Here is an 18,840-nt window from a genome sequence, read left to right on the forward strand (position 1 = left end):
TCCTCACTGCATACTCTCTCTGCTGGTTAGTCACTTGTAGCTTTCTCTATTATCAGATCAACTGTCATGACATCACAGTGCTTGTGTTCAAATAACTTATCTTATTGTTGTAATTGTTCTATTTTCTTTTTAGCTATTGTTGATAATCTCTTACTGTGCCTAATTTATAAATTAAATTTTATTATAGGTATGTATGTACGTATAGGAAAAAAACTGTGTGTGTGTGTGTGTGTGTGTGGAGAGAGAGAGAGTGAGGAGGGGGAGTCGGATACTCTACAGGTTCGGGCATTCACTGGGGGTCTTATAACACATCCCTCACAGATAAGGGGGGACCACTTCATTTCTAAGTAGGTGTTTCTCGATGCCCCTCACCCTTGGCCCCTTTCCATTACTATTATGTAGAGTTCCTTAGCCTCAGTTCCACTGGTGTGAACTTGAGAACACACATGTGGTCAGTCTCACATCCCAGCTTCATCTCATCTTCTAGTGGATAATGCAAGTCCGGGGACCAGGGTTGATTTGCCTCCACATCCTTTAAAGGATACCAAAACTACATTGCAAAAATTGCGTCTGCCCTCTATCCAACAATCCTTGTTTAGACACTGTGCCCAACTTTGTGCTAATCCTCAGCTCATTAAACAAAATTTTCGATGGTATACCCAAAGTGACACCTTGGTTTAAAAAGTACGTTTGACACTTAACTACTACACATTTAATGAGCCATTGGTTCCAGCCTGCAAGTTAAGAAAGCTAAGTTCTTTATGACTCCCCCCCTCCCCACCGCCCCCAGTTCTTGTAAAATGTCAAGTTACTGAATCCTCACTTATGTTTTTCTTCATTTTGGAAATTCTGGTCTCTCGAGCCTGTGATCCAAGTCCAGGCCTTTGAGCCACACTTTACACAGTGCTTACCACAGTTCGCTGCCGCCTGCCAGAGCACTGGATGGAGGTAGGAGGGAGGTCCAGGGCAGCCCCTTTTCCTCTCGTGTGGCCATTCTCTTCCTACCCCTGTAAGCATATGGTGAAAGCAGGTAAGAAGCTTCCCAGGTTCATTTTTTTTTTTTTTTTTAATTTTAACAGAGCAAATGGAAACTTGTCTTCTCACTCTTTTAATCTTGTTTCCTCCCTTTCATAGATGTTCCTTCTTTCTGTTTACTTTCCCTGTTCTCTCCTTAGAGCTTTTCTACCTTCCAAATACAAAATACTGGATTTACCTTCCCAAATTAGGTAAAGGGGGTAGTGTGGCTGACTTAGAAAAGATCGTGTGTTCTTTCCTTAGTGAGGGAGATGATCCACCTCGATCCAGCCACAGTCCTTGTTACCCCTCTCACGCCCATGAACTTTCTAACCGCTGTTCAGGGCAGGCGGGCTGAGTTGGTAGCCCTGAAGTAGAGAGAGAAGAAGGTGGTTGGCTCCTCCTCGGCTTTCAGCTTCAATAACACCACGTTGCAGCCAGTTGAGCTAACTGAGTACACTTGTTAGTAGAAGACTGTGCCTTTGTGGAGAATAAGCCAAAATTTCTGCTTCAATCCCCAGCAACAGATTCTTTTGGGTGTCTTAAAAGGCCATTTGGGAAATGGACTGTACATGCAGCAAATAGGATTTCGGTTAAATGGTTACATTTATTTCCCAAAGTGTATCAGAGGGGAAGCTAAACTCTTCAGAGCTTGTGTTCATTAAAGATTTGAAGTGGGGTGGGAAGCAATAAAAAAAAAAAAGGCCAGTGGGTTCCCTTGTGAGATAGTTTTTTGTTCCTGTGAATTGAATACACCCTCTGAAAAGTTTCAAAAAGAGACTAGGAAGAATGTATTTGCTTTGATCCAACATGTGGAGTGTTCCCTACTACAAATGCCCTTTAATTTAGAAACATTGTTGAAAAGTCTTATTTGAAAGTACACACAAATATAATATGTAAATAAGCCCTAATTAGTTATTTCAATTAATTATTTTTTGTCTCTGCTTTATAGCTCTATTTTTCTCCCCATAATGTCGCTTGTCAGAGTCCAGCTTTGGCACCCTCCAAAAAATGTGCTTTTCTAACAGCAATTATTAAGAAAACACATTTTTTCTCTGTTGAAAATCTCACAATGATAGTGAAATTCCAAATTGTGTATCTTTAAAAGGAATTGTTTGAGACGTTTTTAGTCTATGATTTGCTAGTGTAATGTTAGAGAAGGAAATCTTGCAATTAATTGAAAGAACACGTGTTTCCTTCTTCAAATAAATGGTATCTGTTGTTTTTAGAAAATGAATCTACATCAGGCCACCAACTGTCTTCTGATCTTCTTTCCTCACCATCCTATATTCTTTCAATGACAAATACACTGTATTTGAAGATTAAAAGTTTTCATTCTAAGTCAAATAAGATTCTTCTCAGTGGGGACAATAAATGCTGTGGGAAAACACAGGTAAAATGAACTCAGGTTGTTTCTACATAGTAGATTTTTTTTTTTTTTTTTTGGAAATTGACTAAGAACCTGAAATGTTGATTTTGGAAGCCTAGAAAGTGAACTATGTGACAAATTATGAGCTCTTCACCAAGTGGTCTATACACCCTCTTCTGTACTTCACTGGAATAGAATTTTAGAGCTTGGAGGGACCTTTGCAAGTCACCTAGAAATCGCAGGCAGTCCTCAGCTTTTACCCACCACCATTCCCGGTGGAAGGTGGGCGGTTGGGTAGAAAGGCAGGTGTCTGGGCTTTGCCCCAGATCTATAGAATCAATATTTCGAGGCAGGAGTGAGGTTTACATTTTTCACAAACATCTCCAGAAAAATTCTGATGCCCACTGAATTTGGCAAGCCACCGATTTAGGCTAACCTTTTAATTTTGTAGTGAAGAAAACAGGCCTAGAGAGTTGATAGATCAAGCTCACAGTGTACCCTAGACAAGAACAGGCTTCTCGACCTTAAACTTGTGTCTGTTTGTACACCACATATCCAAAACAGTCCTAAGCATACAGGTAGTTTGAAATCTACCTCTGTCATTAGGGGTGATTTCAGCATCGAGTATTGGAGAGCATGGTTCTAAAGAGGCTGTAAAGACACCCAAGGACTGGAGGCAGCTTTTGTGCTGCTGCTTCAATCTAAACTAAAACCTGAATAAAACTCAGCCGTGTTCTCTCACCTTTCTCTCTTTTATGAGCCTGGAGACCTATGTAAAGTGGCAGGGGTGTTTAGCTCGTTTAGTTAGCTCATGTAATTGAACCCCTGGCATGTTAGGCTTTGAACCTGTGTGCCTCGTTGATATCCACATTTTCAGGATATATGCTTTCTTAAAATGTACATTCATGTATTTCAACATTGGCTATGTATGTTGCATCTAGAAAATTACAATAAACTCATTAAAAAGTATACACTGATAAGCTCAATAGTACTTTCTAAAGCATATAGAAACATCTAGCAAATGCTTACTGATGTTTATTATATCCAAATTTCAAACAACCGAAAATGCAAAATAGCCTAAATTTATATTCTTTGGCGAGAGTTTCAACTATAATGATGATCTTGAATTTCTACAAGATCATGATCACTTTTTCAATTATTAGGAAAGCTCGAATTCTACTCAGTGTCATTTCAGTGTTAAGTCATTTTGACTGTCTACTAATTTTTGGAAACAGCAACATCCCAGTGTCTGTAATATGTCAAGTTCCATTCAACTTTGTTCCATAGTCCATATAGATGAACACATGTGTAATGTACCATTTTTAGAACAGGCAACATATTTTCACAGGGAAATTATCAAAAGTAGGCTGTTGCAAGAGGCAGATGACCAGGTTAGGAGGATCAATTCTAGAATAACTATGAGAAATTAAAGTCGCTTTATATGCATATGGGCGTATATGTGCCAAATAATATTCAGTTTATCATCCCTTCAACATAAACATTTACTGATGGTCTTTTATGTGCAAAGCTCTGTGTTAAGTGCAGAGGATACAAAATAGAGCTGAGAAGTTTATAGTGTGGTTCTGACTATACAAGCACATAAAAAGGCATAATAGTTTACGGAGACATGTGCCAGATGGGCAGTGTAGCCAGCGAGTGCAGCAGTCAGCGTTCCAATGTTCATGGCCTTGCAATTGTGACAGCTCCTCCTGCGTCCAACAGAAGCAATGTGTGTGTTTGGTTTTTCCTTATCTTTTACACATATCACATTCCTCGAGCAATCTGAAAAACAGGAGCTTGTTAGGATTTTGTTGCTACTCAGTAGTAAAGAAATAGCTGTTTTAGGAAGGAAGACTGTTGAGCTCTTAAAGCATAGTATCAACACATTTACTTTGTCTTTTTTATTGTTGTTAATTTTTCAATTACAGTTGACATTCAATAATATTCTTTTACTTTCTGTCTTTTAATATCTCTGGTGCTTAAAAACAGTAGGATCTAACTCTCTTTCTGAAGGGTACACTGTGAAACTGCTTGATTATGGATGCCATGCTTGATTACGGATGCCATTTTGTGATGAAACTGAAAGATCTATGAGTTTTGTGATAATTTTACTCATGCAGTTCATGTGAATCAGTATCTTCTTAGGTTGACAGTTTGTTAAATAAATGTGTTTTAGCTCCTTCTAATGGAAATGGGGTGTAACACTGATCACTCTAATGTTATTGCTAATATTATTAGTATATCTTTAATATACTACTAATAGTAGTAATCGTCATCGTCGTCGTAGTAGTAGTAGTAATTCATTTTGTACCCACATCGTAAAATAGGCTTAATGTGAGATTTCTTTGATAAATACAGTTCTTAGTACCCAATCATGAAATGGGCCATATGGAAGGATTTCTAAGATGAAAGCTGTTGATCAAAAATGTCAGAAAAATTATGCCGTTCGTATGATTGTGATTACCTGTTCTGGATTTCGTCCTTTGGGTTGATTGTGACAGAATTTCTATACTCATCAGTAGAAGGTAGTTCCTCCTCTCTAAGGAAAACTAATAGCTTCTTTGTGACAGGGCCACGATTATTACCAGGTCCCCTGAGAGTACCAGGACAGTGCTCATAGAATCATGGACTTCTTTGACATGAAAAGGGCTTTAGCAATCATTTTCAGGCAACCAGTGGCCTTGAGTATTGGGCAGGATTTAGCAAAGTAGAGAGAAAAGAGGGTGTTGTGTAAGGAGAAATAATATACACCAAGATGGGGAGGGTGGAGTGAGCGCACTGTGTTTATTTGGGGAACAGCGAAGAGAGTTCTCTGAAGAGGTTATATTCCCATTGGAGACTGTAGAAGTAAGTGGTTAGAAAGGTGAGACGGGGGCCAATCGAAGGATAAATTCCTTTCGTTAATTTTGTAAGCAAAGGAAGGCTACATATCAGTTTCTAGGATCATTGTAGAATCAGACAAGCTTAGAGCCAAGTCTAAACTTCTCCTCCTATTGGCTGGGTGACCTCAAGACAAAATACTTAACCTGACTAAAACTTTGGTTTATTCATCTATAAAATAGAGCTGATAATATCTCCCTCATAGGGATATGCGGGTTATATAAGATCCTGTATAAGAAGCCCTAGCAAAGTGCCTTGTGGAAATAGAGTTTCTGAGGAGGGAAGCAAAGAGAGAAAAGTAGGGTTGTAGAGAGACTTATCACTGGCAGCTGCATGCAGAAGAGAGGGGGTCAGAGGAGACCAGAAACAGGGGACCAGTTTCAGGGATCTCCCAGAAGGCAAAGGGGTAGAAGCAACCAGGCTAGGAAGGAGGGGACATATCGATACATGGAGTCTCTACCATTTCTTTCCTGTTGTGGAGTTTTGTTTAACTTGAAGGTTGTATATCCTTGTTCTTTGCTTTTGAAAGTATAATAATTATAGACTTTTTCTTTCGCTTTGAACAGGATGTCAGCGATCCATAGGCCTTTCCAATGGGAAAGCCAAGGTGTGCAATTACAGTGGGTGGTATTACTGCAGCAGCTGCCATGTGGATGACAGTTTTCTCATCCCGGCGCGCATAGTCCACAACTGGGATACTTCGAAATATAAGGTAGGTACAAAAACTAAGTTCACTTTGTAACAGCAATTTGGGCGTTCATATGTCGTGAGTGGATTATAAAGATGATGACATAAGGATTTGAGGCGAACTTGCTTAGGTAGTCTCATAAAAGCCACAAGGTCTTTTTCCACTTTCTAGTCTGTTTCGTTAGCTCCCTCCCTTCTGTGGTGTTAGCTGCCAGGGCTCCTATGATTCCCACTTTTCTCTCCAGCTCCAGTTTTACTACTGAAAGTGAGATTTATGGAATTAATTGCCTAATGGGCATCTCAACTTTAGTTTTCAACCTAGTTGTCTTGAGATGTGTGAATTGGTTAGCTGCATCGTACAGCATTTCCACTGGAGTGCTACTCTAGGCTTCGGGTTCTTTTATGGTTCCGTGTCCTGCTACCTAACAGAATTCTGTGACCTGATCTGACGAGAGCTAGTCTGATCCTTCTGCCAGAATATTGTCACATCTACCTTGAACAAACCTCTGCAGGGTGCTGTGTACAAAAACAGGCTCTATGACTGTTTTTATATCTCCTTGCTAATTGATTTTTGAGACCTGCTTTCATTGTAACTACATCACCTGGGAGGAAGGTAGGCAGAGAAGGGTCCTATGGCTGTCACCTGCCTGTAACCTTTGAAGTTTAAAACAAACCTGAAAATTGTGAGTGGTCAGTTGGTTTACACCCCTGAGCAGTTGTGTCTCCCGTTCTACCCAATAACTGTCCATATCTTCACTGTCTTCAAGATGCCTTAATTCCAGTCCTTCTCAGCATATGACCTCGTCTCCTACTTCAAGGAAAAATTGAAGCTATGAGATATGAATATGAATACCTATGAATCTATCTGTATTTATACCTATCCTTTCCGCTTCCTCTTCTGTCTTGGGAGCAAGAAGAGCCCTTTCTCTTGCTTAGAGATCACCCTTTCATGTCTGCTCCAGATATTTTTACCCATCTGCGGAGCCCCTGCTCATTCTCCCAGAGCTGATAAAAGTGTGTCCTCCTTGGCAAAATCTTCTCTGATGTTCCTTTACCTTCCTCATTTGTTACATTGCTGGCTCTCCATGTGCCACCACCATGTCATGTGTGGGTCTCTAGAATTGTGCTTTTTAGGGGTTAATAATAGGAGCTTGTTGTTAAACAGGCATTTGTCCAACTCCTACTTCTACCTCTAATTAAGAGCTTGATTTGTAGGGGCGAATGGCTGAACTTCCCTGAGCCTGTTTCTTAATCTGTAAAATGAGCCCAGACTGCCTAGGTTTGAGTTGTAGCTTTGTCATTTATTAGCTGTCTAACCTGGCTAAGTTATTTAGTCTCTCTGTCTTTCAGTTTCCTCATCTGGAAAATGAGGACAATAATAACTCATATGGTTACTGCTGGTTAAATGGGTTAATGCACGTGAAATGTTTAGAACAGTGCCAAGCACATGGTGAAGGCCAAGTAAGCATTTGTTCTTATTGTAATTCATATGTTTACCTAAAAGAGCTGTGTAAATTGGGATAAGAAAAGCACTCTTCAAATGACTGTGATAAGCACTTAAAGAATGGAAGTTGTTGTTATAATTTTTATTATCCTCACATTTACATAACAGCCAGCTGTTTATCTGTCTTCTAAGGATGAGCTCCCTGGGCACAGGGCACCTCTCAGCACAGTTCCTGGCACCTAGTGTAGGTGAGCAGGAATGTATATTGAGAGAAAGAATGGTGCCTGTGCTGTGGACCTGACTCAGTACACCCCGGGTTGGCTTTATCATACTCACCAAATGTCCCCCCAAGTACAGATGGCTCCACCGGTCACCACTGCCATGTGGTCTCCCAGCATGCTGGGAGACACGCTGGGCTCTTCCCTCTGCCACACCTGCCCTGCCTAATCAGTTAGCAGAAATCAGCTGTGGAACTTTAGCTCGAGGTCATGATTTGCACTGTGCCTGCAGCCCCGCCACACTGCCTCTGACCGCAGCTTCACTACCTGAAGGAATTCAGCAGCTTCCTATGTTTCTTGCCTTCAAGTCTTGCCCCAACAATATTTCAGAGAAGTTCTAATTTGCCCCAACAATACCGCAAAAGAAGTCCTCTTCTCACCTTGGATAAATTCCATACCCTCCTTAGTCTCAGTTTCTTCATATTTGGAACGGAGATCATAATAATAGAGCCTACTTCATAAGGTTGCTGTTTGCTTAAATGAATGATTCACAGGTAGCACGTAGTGCAGTGTGTGGCACACAGGTGCTCAATTAATGTTGCTTTTACCATCATTGCATATAAGATACAACAAATCTCTTAGTTTGACATCAAGGCTTTCTGTGATCTCTAGTCCCTGCCTTTCTAGTCCCTGCTTCCACTACCTCCCGCCCCCTCACATTTATATAACAGCCAGAGTCTCTTCAGTAAGATCACATTCCTTCCTGTTCCCCAGTCCTGCCATACTATTTCACACCTCTCGTCTTCCACTTGCCCTCATTTTCCAGGCAAATCCTAAATCCAGTTTAAATCTCATTTCCTCTCCTGATTCTTTCCTTCCCGTCCACGAGACAGAGTTATCATTCTCTCCTCTGCATTTTGTACTTGACACCTGAATATAGGCTATAAATATATTTGCCATGTGTGTATTAGATAAAAACTTATTTAGAGGGAAAGAACACTGGTTGAATTTGGTTTCGACAGTTAGATTAATCTGCTCGGAGCAGGGCTTTGACAGCTAAGAGAGGTGTGTAGAGAGCAAGCGAATGAGGCAGTCCTAGTTCGTGATCATTGAGGGCTTAGGCCGGTGGCACCTGCCAGGAGAATACATGCCATTCAGTGGAGCTAAAGCAGAAAAAGAGTCACTGAATGAAGTAAAATGGAAAAATCAGGCATGGGTTAGGAAGATATGAAATGGAGGAGGAAATCCAGGTCTGTTTTCAGGAACTGTAAAGGTCACCCAGACATCAATTTAGCCATCACTGACACTTGCAGTCTTTATATAAAGCCGACATTTTGCCGTGGTGGTCATTCAAATGACAAGGTTTGATTTCGAGAGAATAGGTAACTAACTGAAGCTATCAGGTACCCTCACTTCATCCATTTTGCACCTGGGGGAAATCTCCTTTGTTAGACCATTTCTTTCCAGGATCTCAGTGGACCAGGGAAGATTTTAAAGGAAGAACAGAGCTGGTCAATTTTATCTGGATCATCTCTTATTGGTTTTTAGTAACAACATTCCATTTAGTGCAGTGACTGTCTGTCTTTGCTCAGATGCAGGATTTAACTTAATGTTCCTAATTGTGAGGATCAATTCAGACCTATCATTTTCCAAAACCAGACATCATTCTGTTATATCTGCCTGCTCTCCCTAATAGCAAGTACGTGACTGTCTTGACTATCCATTTAAAAGAGAAAAAAATGGTTTTGCAAAGCAGGATGAAATATGTCATCTTAAGCTGTTTTTTTGTCTGCTCTCTGGAGTAATAATAATCCTAATTATTTTTAAAGCAGGATTTCATCTATTTTCCAGGACTGCAAATTGAATTGAGCTCCAGGATTACCCAGCAGTTAAACCCTATCCTCAAATTCTATAGCCATTTTCTAATGAAATTCTCTTTGAAGATAACCTCCCACCCTCCCAGCCCCCTCCCCTCACCCCATCATTCAAAAATACCATGCATGACAAAGAGGTGGTAAGGAACTCAAAGTCTGCCTCAACTCTTCCTAAGTAGTTCTCTTCCATTGTGCTTTTTAAAAATATTTTTCTATCCTAGCCTGAATATTCACATTCCATTCAGCTAGGGATTTTCCATGTTACATAAACCATTTCCTATCTCTATATCTTGAGAGACATTCAAAGACATTTAAGGCAAGCTCTATTGACCTTGCTGAGGCTGGAGAGTAGCTGTTGATGGGAAAAACCACTTGTTCAGAGTCATTTGGAGATTGTGAGAACAATTTGTAATTAAACTTAAGATCTCCTGATTCCTCCTCTGTTAGTCTGCAGTGCCTCTTTTAACAGGACAAAGAAGTATTATGGTTGAGATTGTTTTCATTAAGACTTTTGCCATGATTTTTCACATTAGAGTTGGGAAAAAATACTGCAAGGAGAAACCTTATACCAAAGCAATAACTGGTTATTTGACTGTGATAAGATTATGGATGATAATTTTTTTGTTGTTTCTCAATTTTTATTCTCCAACTTTTCAGTAATGTGATTATATTTTTATTTTATAAATTTTAACTGTGACTTAGCTCCATATATTCTGTTTAAGAAAATATGTACTAGAAATTAACCCGTTAAAATGCCTCAGACTAATAATATCTGTCCTGTGATAGATAACTTCAGTGTGGTTTAATGTGGTGTGGGAGGCTATTCCATAAAGAAATTGCTGTGTACTGCTATCGTTTTATTCTTTTTTGATTATAATATACTTTCACAAATTTCAAGATTCAAAAAGTACAAAAGGCATACATATACATAGATAATCTTCCTCCCACCTCTTTCTCCCATCCACCCTGTTTTCCTTCCAAAAGGCAACCAAGTTATTCCTTTCTTATGTATCCTTCCAGCGGTAATTTTCCATACACGTGTTTTTTTACACAGAAGTAACAATAGGTACTTCTGTGTTATACAGTGCATTGTCATGTGAAGGTGTAAAATGGAAGAGATGTGGATTCTGTTTGTAACTGGTATTGTGAAGCCTTTTATGAGCTTTAAAATAAAGTTCATCTCATGGTGTCAAAAAAAAAAAAAAGATGATATAGGTAGGATGCATGCTGCTCTCGGAGAACTTTTTATTTAGATCATAAAACTCTTCCTTGCTTTTTTTTTCTTTTAAATAGCCACTATATTCTATCATGAATTTTACACACACACACACAAATTTATCCAGCCTATCCTTTTATTGATGGACATTAAGGTTTTTCCAGTCTTTTGCTATTATAGACAGAGTCAGTGAATAACTTTACACATCATTTTGAATATAAGTTCTTTCATTCACAAGACTATAGATAACTTCCTAGATGTAGGTGTGTATATTTCTGAGTTTGATGGATGTTGCAAATTGCCCTCAACTGGGGTCGTATACTATTATCTTACATCTTGCAGGTACCTTTCTTCCCTTACTACCTTACAGGATGTCAGCTGTCCCTTCTTTGTCACTGTGATGCCTATAGCCATCCTTCCCCTTTTCTACTTATTACCTCTAAATATGTTGTAAACTTAGAAACAAATTAGCGAGGTGTTATAAGTGTGTTGTAAAGCACTCATTCATTTGTTCAGCAAGTATTTATTGAACAGTTATTGTACTCACTATTCTAGACATTGGGACATAGTATCTACCTCATGAGGGAGAAAGGCAGTACATAATAAATATGCAAATAAGTGACTTCTAGATAAGTGTTAGTGGACTTTAGTTTTTGTTTTAGAGTTAAAATGAAATGGTAACCTACAGGCCCGTGTGCTAATTACATTGTAGGTTAGTCTCCATTTATAGCCTCCTTGCTTTCTATTTGACTTGGGAGTAGGGAAGGACAGAACAGGGGCAGGGATCACCTCTTTTAAAGAGTTAAGAGCAGATAGTTTATGGTAGAGTTATAAAATAATAAAAAGAATGGTGAATGTAAGCAACGTTAAAAAAGCATAGAGCAGAGTATCCAGAGATCTGAGTTTCAGTTCTAATTCTGCCACAAAATAACCTCAGAGAAATCACTTATGCTCTCAGGTCTGAATTTTCTATTAAATATAGGTAATGGATTAGTTCAGCATTTCTCAAAGTGTGTTCCATGGAGCATTAACAAATCTGTTCATGTTAATAGGTGTTACTTAAAATTCTACAGGAGGACTACAGCTAGGCCAGCTTTATAATTGGAACGGGGCCCCTCCAGGAGAGTGCAGTCCTGGGAGCTCACAGCTTGGCAAAAAGATGAAGGAAGTTAGAGAACGATGCCCTTCTTCTGGTTGAAGGGGGGCGGGGGGCGTGGTGTAGGCTGGATTTCATCACATACAGCCTGCGCAGCGTTAAACAGCTGCCATGTCTGTAGGCAAATAGGTCTGGGAAATGGCTGGAGTAAATGGGTTTTCTCCTCTTGTACAAGATGTCCCAGAGCTTTGATAGGCTAACATGCTGCACTTGGAATCACCAAGAGAAGAATGTGGTATGTGGCATATTTGTTGTTGGACCTCAGACCATCTTTTCTGTAGGATAAGTATTCCTTAGAGCACAGGTTGAGAAAAACTAAACTAGATTACCTTCATTGGTCCTTGTTATTCTAAGATATGTTCTCATCTGTTTTATTCTGATACTTTTTCCTCCTCTAAGAAAAACTGAAGTCCTCACTGCCACCACACCACATCACCTACAAGCTGCTGTCTATGGCTAAACATTCCCTTTGCCCCATTGTTTTATCACCCAAAGCTATTTTTGTTGGGGAAAATACTAGGCTACCCATCCAAAACCTTTTTCTCAGAACTATGTTAATCTGAACAATATTCTAGAACTTTTTTAGAGGTAGCTGTCACCAGCATAAATTTATATCAATGATGCTTAATGTTCCAATCAAATGACAAATATATTTATAAATGTATATGTATATATAGCAGATTTGGTTATTATTAATTTGTAGCTAATTTTAGCCTGATTATACTGTTTTCTCTGATGCCTGCTGAGCGTGAGCCAGGGAAGAGACCTATTCCCACCTGGACTTCCTCTTTGCTAGCTCTCTGAAATCATGACTGCAGGGCTGTGAAGAGAGAGCCAGTTTACAAACTGTAGCAAAGCCACAGTCACAGAGTTGAGCTCTTATAGTTTAAACTATCCTGTTAAAAAGCTATGGAAAGAATTTAGTTTATATTAATATTATTAATTAAAATAAAATATTATTTGGTAAAATACTAATAAGTCAGCAGGTAAATGAACTATTGACCCTGTAAAATTTGTTTCAAATGTGAATGGAGTGGGATAATGGAAAAGAATGCCAACCAAAACCATTCTTAAAAAGAAAGAGTATTGGGCTCATTCATCTGTACTGATGAGCTGAGTTTTCATATACATCAAAAACAGCACTCAGGCTTTTCATGTTTTTCATAATTTGGTTGGCAGGAAATAGGACAGTAGCTGTTAGCTCTTAGGTTCAATATATTCTATGTTCACATATACCTCATGTAATGTTTATATTAACAAGAAACAAACTTTCTCTTACATAAACTTTACCTCTGAAGACTGTCATTGGCTTCCTTCCCTAAGTATATATTTTTTAAACATTTTTAAAAAGCTTTTACAGTTGTGTTTGCTTGGAAATGGAATCCTCAAACCAGTGTGGAGGACCATTTAGAATTTAGGAAGGCAGTGGCGATACGGTACTCTATTTTGCAAATAACCTACCATGTCGAGTTTTGAGTTCTCTCAAAATTTCCTCATCAGTATAAGTGGTTGATTCTCAAAAACAAGCATGTGCTCAGCCTTGCTGCCAAACATGGCTCAACATGACAGGGATTTGTTCGCATATTCACGTAGCTGCGGTCACAATATGCTCCATATTCTTAACACTAGTTAATAACCTTGGGAAGCAGTGCCTTAGATGTTATTGAAACTAGCTCTGTTTTTGTTTTTAGTAACTTCAGTTTATGAATGCTGATGATGTCGTAGCTGCTGTCCCATTTGTCTTATTTGCTTTTACTGTCTGCGTAAAAGATTTTTTTTTTTTCCTTTGGGGCTTAAGTGCCACCTGAAGAGAGAAGCCTTTTAAGGCCTGGGAGACTGGCCAGTGCCCTTTGTCCTTCTGTTCACCTACTAAAAGGTAGCATTGTTAACCTAATTCAGCCGGGCCCTAACTCAGTATAAACACTGCTCAATAGAGCCAGAAAGACTAATTGAATTGTATAATACATCATTTTTCAGCAACAGTTTCAAGTGGATTGGACTTCATTTCCCATAACACCATTCGTTTTTTCCTCATTTAAGATATTTAAATATAGCAAATATAATATATTTAACCGTGATAAATAAAATACTTGACCCCAGTTCTGACTTTCCCCACTGAACCGTGAGCTACATGAGGACAGGGCTGCATCTGTTTTATTTTCCACGAAATGCCTAATGCCCCACTCCAGTATCTGGCAGGGACCTGTGTCTCTGTGCCTCAGATGAGGCATGATTTAGCCCTGCCAACGGTTATTTCCAGTCTGGTAAAATAGTCAAAGGTTTCACTAATTCTAGGTGCTTTTTTTGTGAGCTGAATCTGCAGAGACTATAAACTTTATTACCTCTAACTCTAGGACCCCAAAGGGTCACACAAAACAACAGATACTTCAAAAATAATTGCTAATAAGGGGAAAAAACTGAGCCTTCTATTAGAAAAAACCCTGATGCATTTCTGCATTTCTATAAGGAACAAACTTTTATATGAGCTTTATCATAAAAGAAAACAATATCAAATTTCATAAATGCGTTTTTAATCAACATACAGTACCCATACGTTTAGTTATCACATGTACAGATTGATGGGTTTTCATGGCTGTGTCTACTTGTCGTACCCTCCTCTGTCCCATCCTTGCCCACCAAGTGAATTTCTATTAGTCTTTCTAGACCGAGAGCCCATGTCGTCGGCTGTGCCTGCCCTGGCTCCTAACGCCCTTCTCCCAGCGCAGGTGCTTTCTCCCTCCTCTAAGCTACCAGTGGACCTCATCCATACTACTTTTGAATTCGTTGACAGGCTATGTGCTACATATATATATATATATATATATTTTAAAATATTTGTCTATTATACTAAATAGTGAGTCCCTTGAAGGTAGAGACTGTATCTTAATTTTATTAATAATCTTCTAGCCTAGAGTGTGAAACAGTGATTTTCAATTTTCTTTTTAATAAGCAAAATTGTTTTGTTTTTATGTTGAATTCCAGCCGTACTCCCAGGACTAGAGAGGTTTTGGTGGAAACTTTGTGGAGAGGTTTTACCTTCCATAAATAGAAACTGAGCCAACTCTGTGTATATCACTAGCCAGTCCATGTCTCAGTATCAGTGTATTGGTATGTAAAGATTCCCAAAAATTACCCACGTGTTATGCATTATTCAGGCAAGTCCTCCTGTCTCTCAAATGCATTGTGTTTCTTCTCCTGATTTCTGCTGATGATAATGACGTTTTACAGTCAACTTTCATAGTCTCATCATTTACTCCCAGAGGTAGATATAGAGTTGGATGAATATATTGGCCAGAGGCAGCCCAAGCGCAAAGCTGTTCTAATAAGAACGACTACTTTCTGTTCACTGAAGTATGTTTGAGCCTGTTTTTTATGCATTGAAATTCTGCATAATATTTTTTCCTTTTTAAAAAAAATTTGTGTTCCTTTTGAATTTTATAATATGTGCATGGTTTACCTATTTTTTTTGAAAGTGGCTACTTATAAAAAGTGTTATAAGATACACATAAATACCTATGCACATATATGTGTAGTTTTTAAAACCAGCCTTAATTCTTTTTTTTTTTTTTTAATCCTGAAATATAGATTCCCGGGAAGTTGCATAGATAGTAGAGTGGCCTGTATACCTCTTACCCAGTTTCCCCCATTGGTTACAGCTTAAATAACTTTAGTGTAATACATATATTTAAAAACAACAACAACAACCAGAAAATCTATATTAGTATACTGGATTTCTATATTTCTGTCATTTTATCGCATGTGTAGAATCATGCAGTCAAAAAACAGAATTAACTAATGCCTTTCAATGCCAAGGTCACTTTTACCAGTTGAGTTTCTGGAAGAGAGAAAGAGAAGCCAACATTTATATTTAGTTAAATTATGGGCTTTTTCATTTGGCCGTGTTCAGAAAAGAATATAACTTTGATATTTAAGCCACGGTTCCTCGTTTGAGGCGTGTGTGGAAAGCGGGATGAGTCACCGGAACTGACCGAGGGCGTTTATTTCGTAGGTATCTAAGCAGGCCAAAGAGTTTCTAGAGTACGTGTACGAAGAGCCTCTGATCGACATCCAGCAGGAGAACCCCATGCTGTACCGACACGCCGAGCCCCTGGCCGCCGTGGTGCGGCTGCGGCAGCAGCTCAGGTCGCTGCGAGCCTATTTGTTCAGCTGCCGGGCAGCGGTGGCGGAGGATCTGCGCCGCAGGTAAGAGTCATAGATGTCAGACGGCTCCAGCATCAGATGATCTCCAAGGACCTTCCCAATGCAGACCATCTCGGATTCTGTGTTTCTCCCTATGGGCTCATCTTTGACTTTTCCTCCAAGGTCCTTTATCAGGTTAGCTCAGCAAATGAAAATAATATCTCAGCATAACTGCAGGCTTTTAACGCATGGATCGCGTTCCCAAGACCGTGAAGACTTATCTGACCTAGAGATTGAGATAATAATCGTGGCAGTGTCTTCATTGATCACTTCTGTGATGTTTTACACTTTTCCCAAATTTGGTTCTTATTTATCATCAGTAAAAATAAGCATGTTTGAAATATTTCATAACTTAAAAACATTTTTTCAGTGGGAAATAAGTAGATGGTTATCCAACTCTTATTTTCCATAGAGAAGCAAACTTGGTCAGCGATGAAGGTAATAGAGCTGGGATTAAAATGCACAGGCCCAGGATTCTGCTTTTTCATTTACCACTGGTGCAGGCTGACTTTTTATAGCTTAGTTATCTCAGAGTTTATAGAACACACAAGTCCATACCAGGCTCAGAGCCTCAAAATAAAACTGAAGTGAAAATGTGCCTGCTCTCATCAAATTCCTTATTTTACAGTTAGATTTTATTGGTATTTAAATTCTCACTCTTGGCATATACGAACTAGCTTCTACTTGAAATAATTGTCGATGGTGTTTGTAAGTCCCTAAAAATACCTTTTAATTTTTTTGTTTTAATAGAAATGATAAAAACATACATTAGTCATGGCTTTTGGAGGTAAGCCTGAGTGCATAAGAACCTTTGGAAAGTATTAAAGTGATATAGTTTGCTATTCAAGATCCAATTAAATCCAAAAAAAAATTATATATATATATATATAACTCTAGGCATCTGAAGAAGACATTTTAAAAAGAACTAAATGTAGATATTAAAGAATATATAATATCTAGATAAGCTCTCATAAAATAATAGTGAAAAGACAGCTGCTATAAAGCAAAATACTTCTAAGGGGTAGCCATTCTATTATCTAATAGTTTTTCAGAAAGCACTACTAGTAAGTGGTCAGGATTTAACCAAATCTTAATTTTAAAAGATAAGGGCTTTCCCTGAAAGGCAGTAAAATTAAATGTCTCAAACTAATTTACCAACTAAACTTGATATGAGATTTTTAACATTCAAAATATGTTTGTTCTATTAATTTCAGTATCTTTTGGCTTTACTCAAAGTTGGTTTTTCTTGTGCCTATATTTTTAGATAATATTAAGATCTATACATGGTAATCATGTTAGATACCTTTCTAGTGTTTTGCTTTGGTTAAACATGCCAAAACAGGACATACACTTTGAAATTAAATAGATCTTCTCTTCATATGGATGGCTAAGAATACCCATGCTGCTCCAGCAGTCTGGTGGTTTACCACCATGTACTGCGCCTTATGGCCAGACCACCAGGAAAGAAGGAGAAGCTCTAGAAAGAAGGCATTCCCATGGCTGTGAGGATGTAGACAGTAGTCTTTTTTCCTTTCCCTTTATTGTTCTTCTCTGGAGTTATTCGTGACCATTATGCAGTGCAGTGCCTGGCACAAAGTAGGTGCTTGGTAAGTACTGGATAAAAGGAAGGAAGGAAGGAGGTATGGATAAATGTCATTAGAGTGCGACTTTAGAACACTGAACAATGGCTAGAAGCCCAATTTTCAGGAAGGAGTAATCTTCAAATTCCTTTTCTTATGTCCCTGTGTGTCACTTAGCACAGCGCCCGACCCATCTGAAACCTTCAAAAATAGCTGTTGAATGAATGAGCAAATGAAAAACAAATCTAACCAGTCAAAAAAGATGGTTCTGTTTCTGGGATAAAGCTCAAATCTTTCCTTTTCACTTCCAGTGCTCTACCCTGTTTCAGAGTCTTAGGATGTTGCGGTATCCTATCTAGTCTACCTCACTTCAGTCTCTTCCCTCTCCAATCGAACCTTTACATGAGACACATTTTTTAAATACAAGTATGGAATTCTCTACTCTCGCAAATATCTTGTACTTCAAACACAAATAATTAATGTTGTTATTTTAGTTTCTCTATACTTACATGCTGTTAAAATAATGTTTGAGGTTACCATGTCTTTCCAACCTGGCATGGAGCAAAGTATATCAGTAACAAGCATTACTCATACAGATTCGGGGTCGGGGAGGAGGTTTTGGGGGACTGGTCTTCCTGAGTTATTTCAAATCATTTTATTTTGAAATATGACTCTTTAGTGAAAGACATCTAAGAGATTTCTGGAATGTCTTTACTTGGTGTAGCTGGACCACACTTAGTATCAATTCTGCCTTCTTTAGTGCTTACAAAAATAACTATAGATACAAAGGAGAACCGCTGCCCACCTAATATGCTAAAACCTGTCACCAGAGGCCGTCTCTTACCTATCATTTTCACTTGTACATGGAATCTGACTTTTTCAAAACAAAATTAGCCAGCAGCACCGTTAGAGATAAGCTCATCTGAAAGCAATAGCCAAGGTTCCCTTTGTTTCACCCGGGATACGGGATATGACAAAAGTGGGAGAGTTTAAACAATGAGACGAACCTGCTGGACACAACTAATCTTACATGGCCTTGGTAGAAATTAAAAGATGGAGGAGTTGAAAGGCAGTAGAGGAACAAAAAAGAGCAAAGAGAATCCTGTTCTTATCTAGTTGTAAAAGGCATGCTCTCCTTGCCTGGTTTTTACCTCAGTAGAAGAGTAGCCATTAATCTCCAGCAAGTAGGCCCAACATGCTGA

At 38.8% G+C, this 18,840-nt stretch overlaps 1 protein-coding gene across 6 annotated transcripts in view; it reads left to right on the forward strand.

Moving 5' to 3' along the window:
• PLEKHM3 (pleckstrin homology domain containing M3) overlaps nucleotides 1-18,840 on the forward strand; it is a 164,732-nt gene that overhangs the window by 62,608 nt on the left and 83,284 nt on the right. For all 6 annotated transcript variants that reach the window (XM_016135036.2, XM_016135037.2, XM_016135035.2 and 3 more), the window contains 2 exons: nucleotides 5,830-5,975; nucleotides 15,868-16,061. In XM_016135036.2, the coding sequence (XP_015990522.2) occupies nucleotides 5,830-5,975; nucleotides 15,868-16,061 (340 nt within the window). The remainder of the gene's footprint in view (nucleotides 1-5,829; nucleotides 5,976-15,867; nucleotides 16,062-18,840) is intronic.

This window comes from Rousettus aegyptiacus, unplaced genomic scaffold (genome assembly GCF_014176215.1).
Source record: "Rousettus aegyptiacus isolate mRouAeg1 unplaced genomic scaffold, mRouAeg1.p scaffold_m13_p_2, whole genome shotgun sequence".
In the NCBI taxonomy this organism is placed as follows: domain Eukaryota; kingdom Metazoa; phylum Chordata; class Mammalia; order Chiroptera; family Pteropodidae; genus Rousettus; species Rousettus aegyptiacus.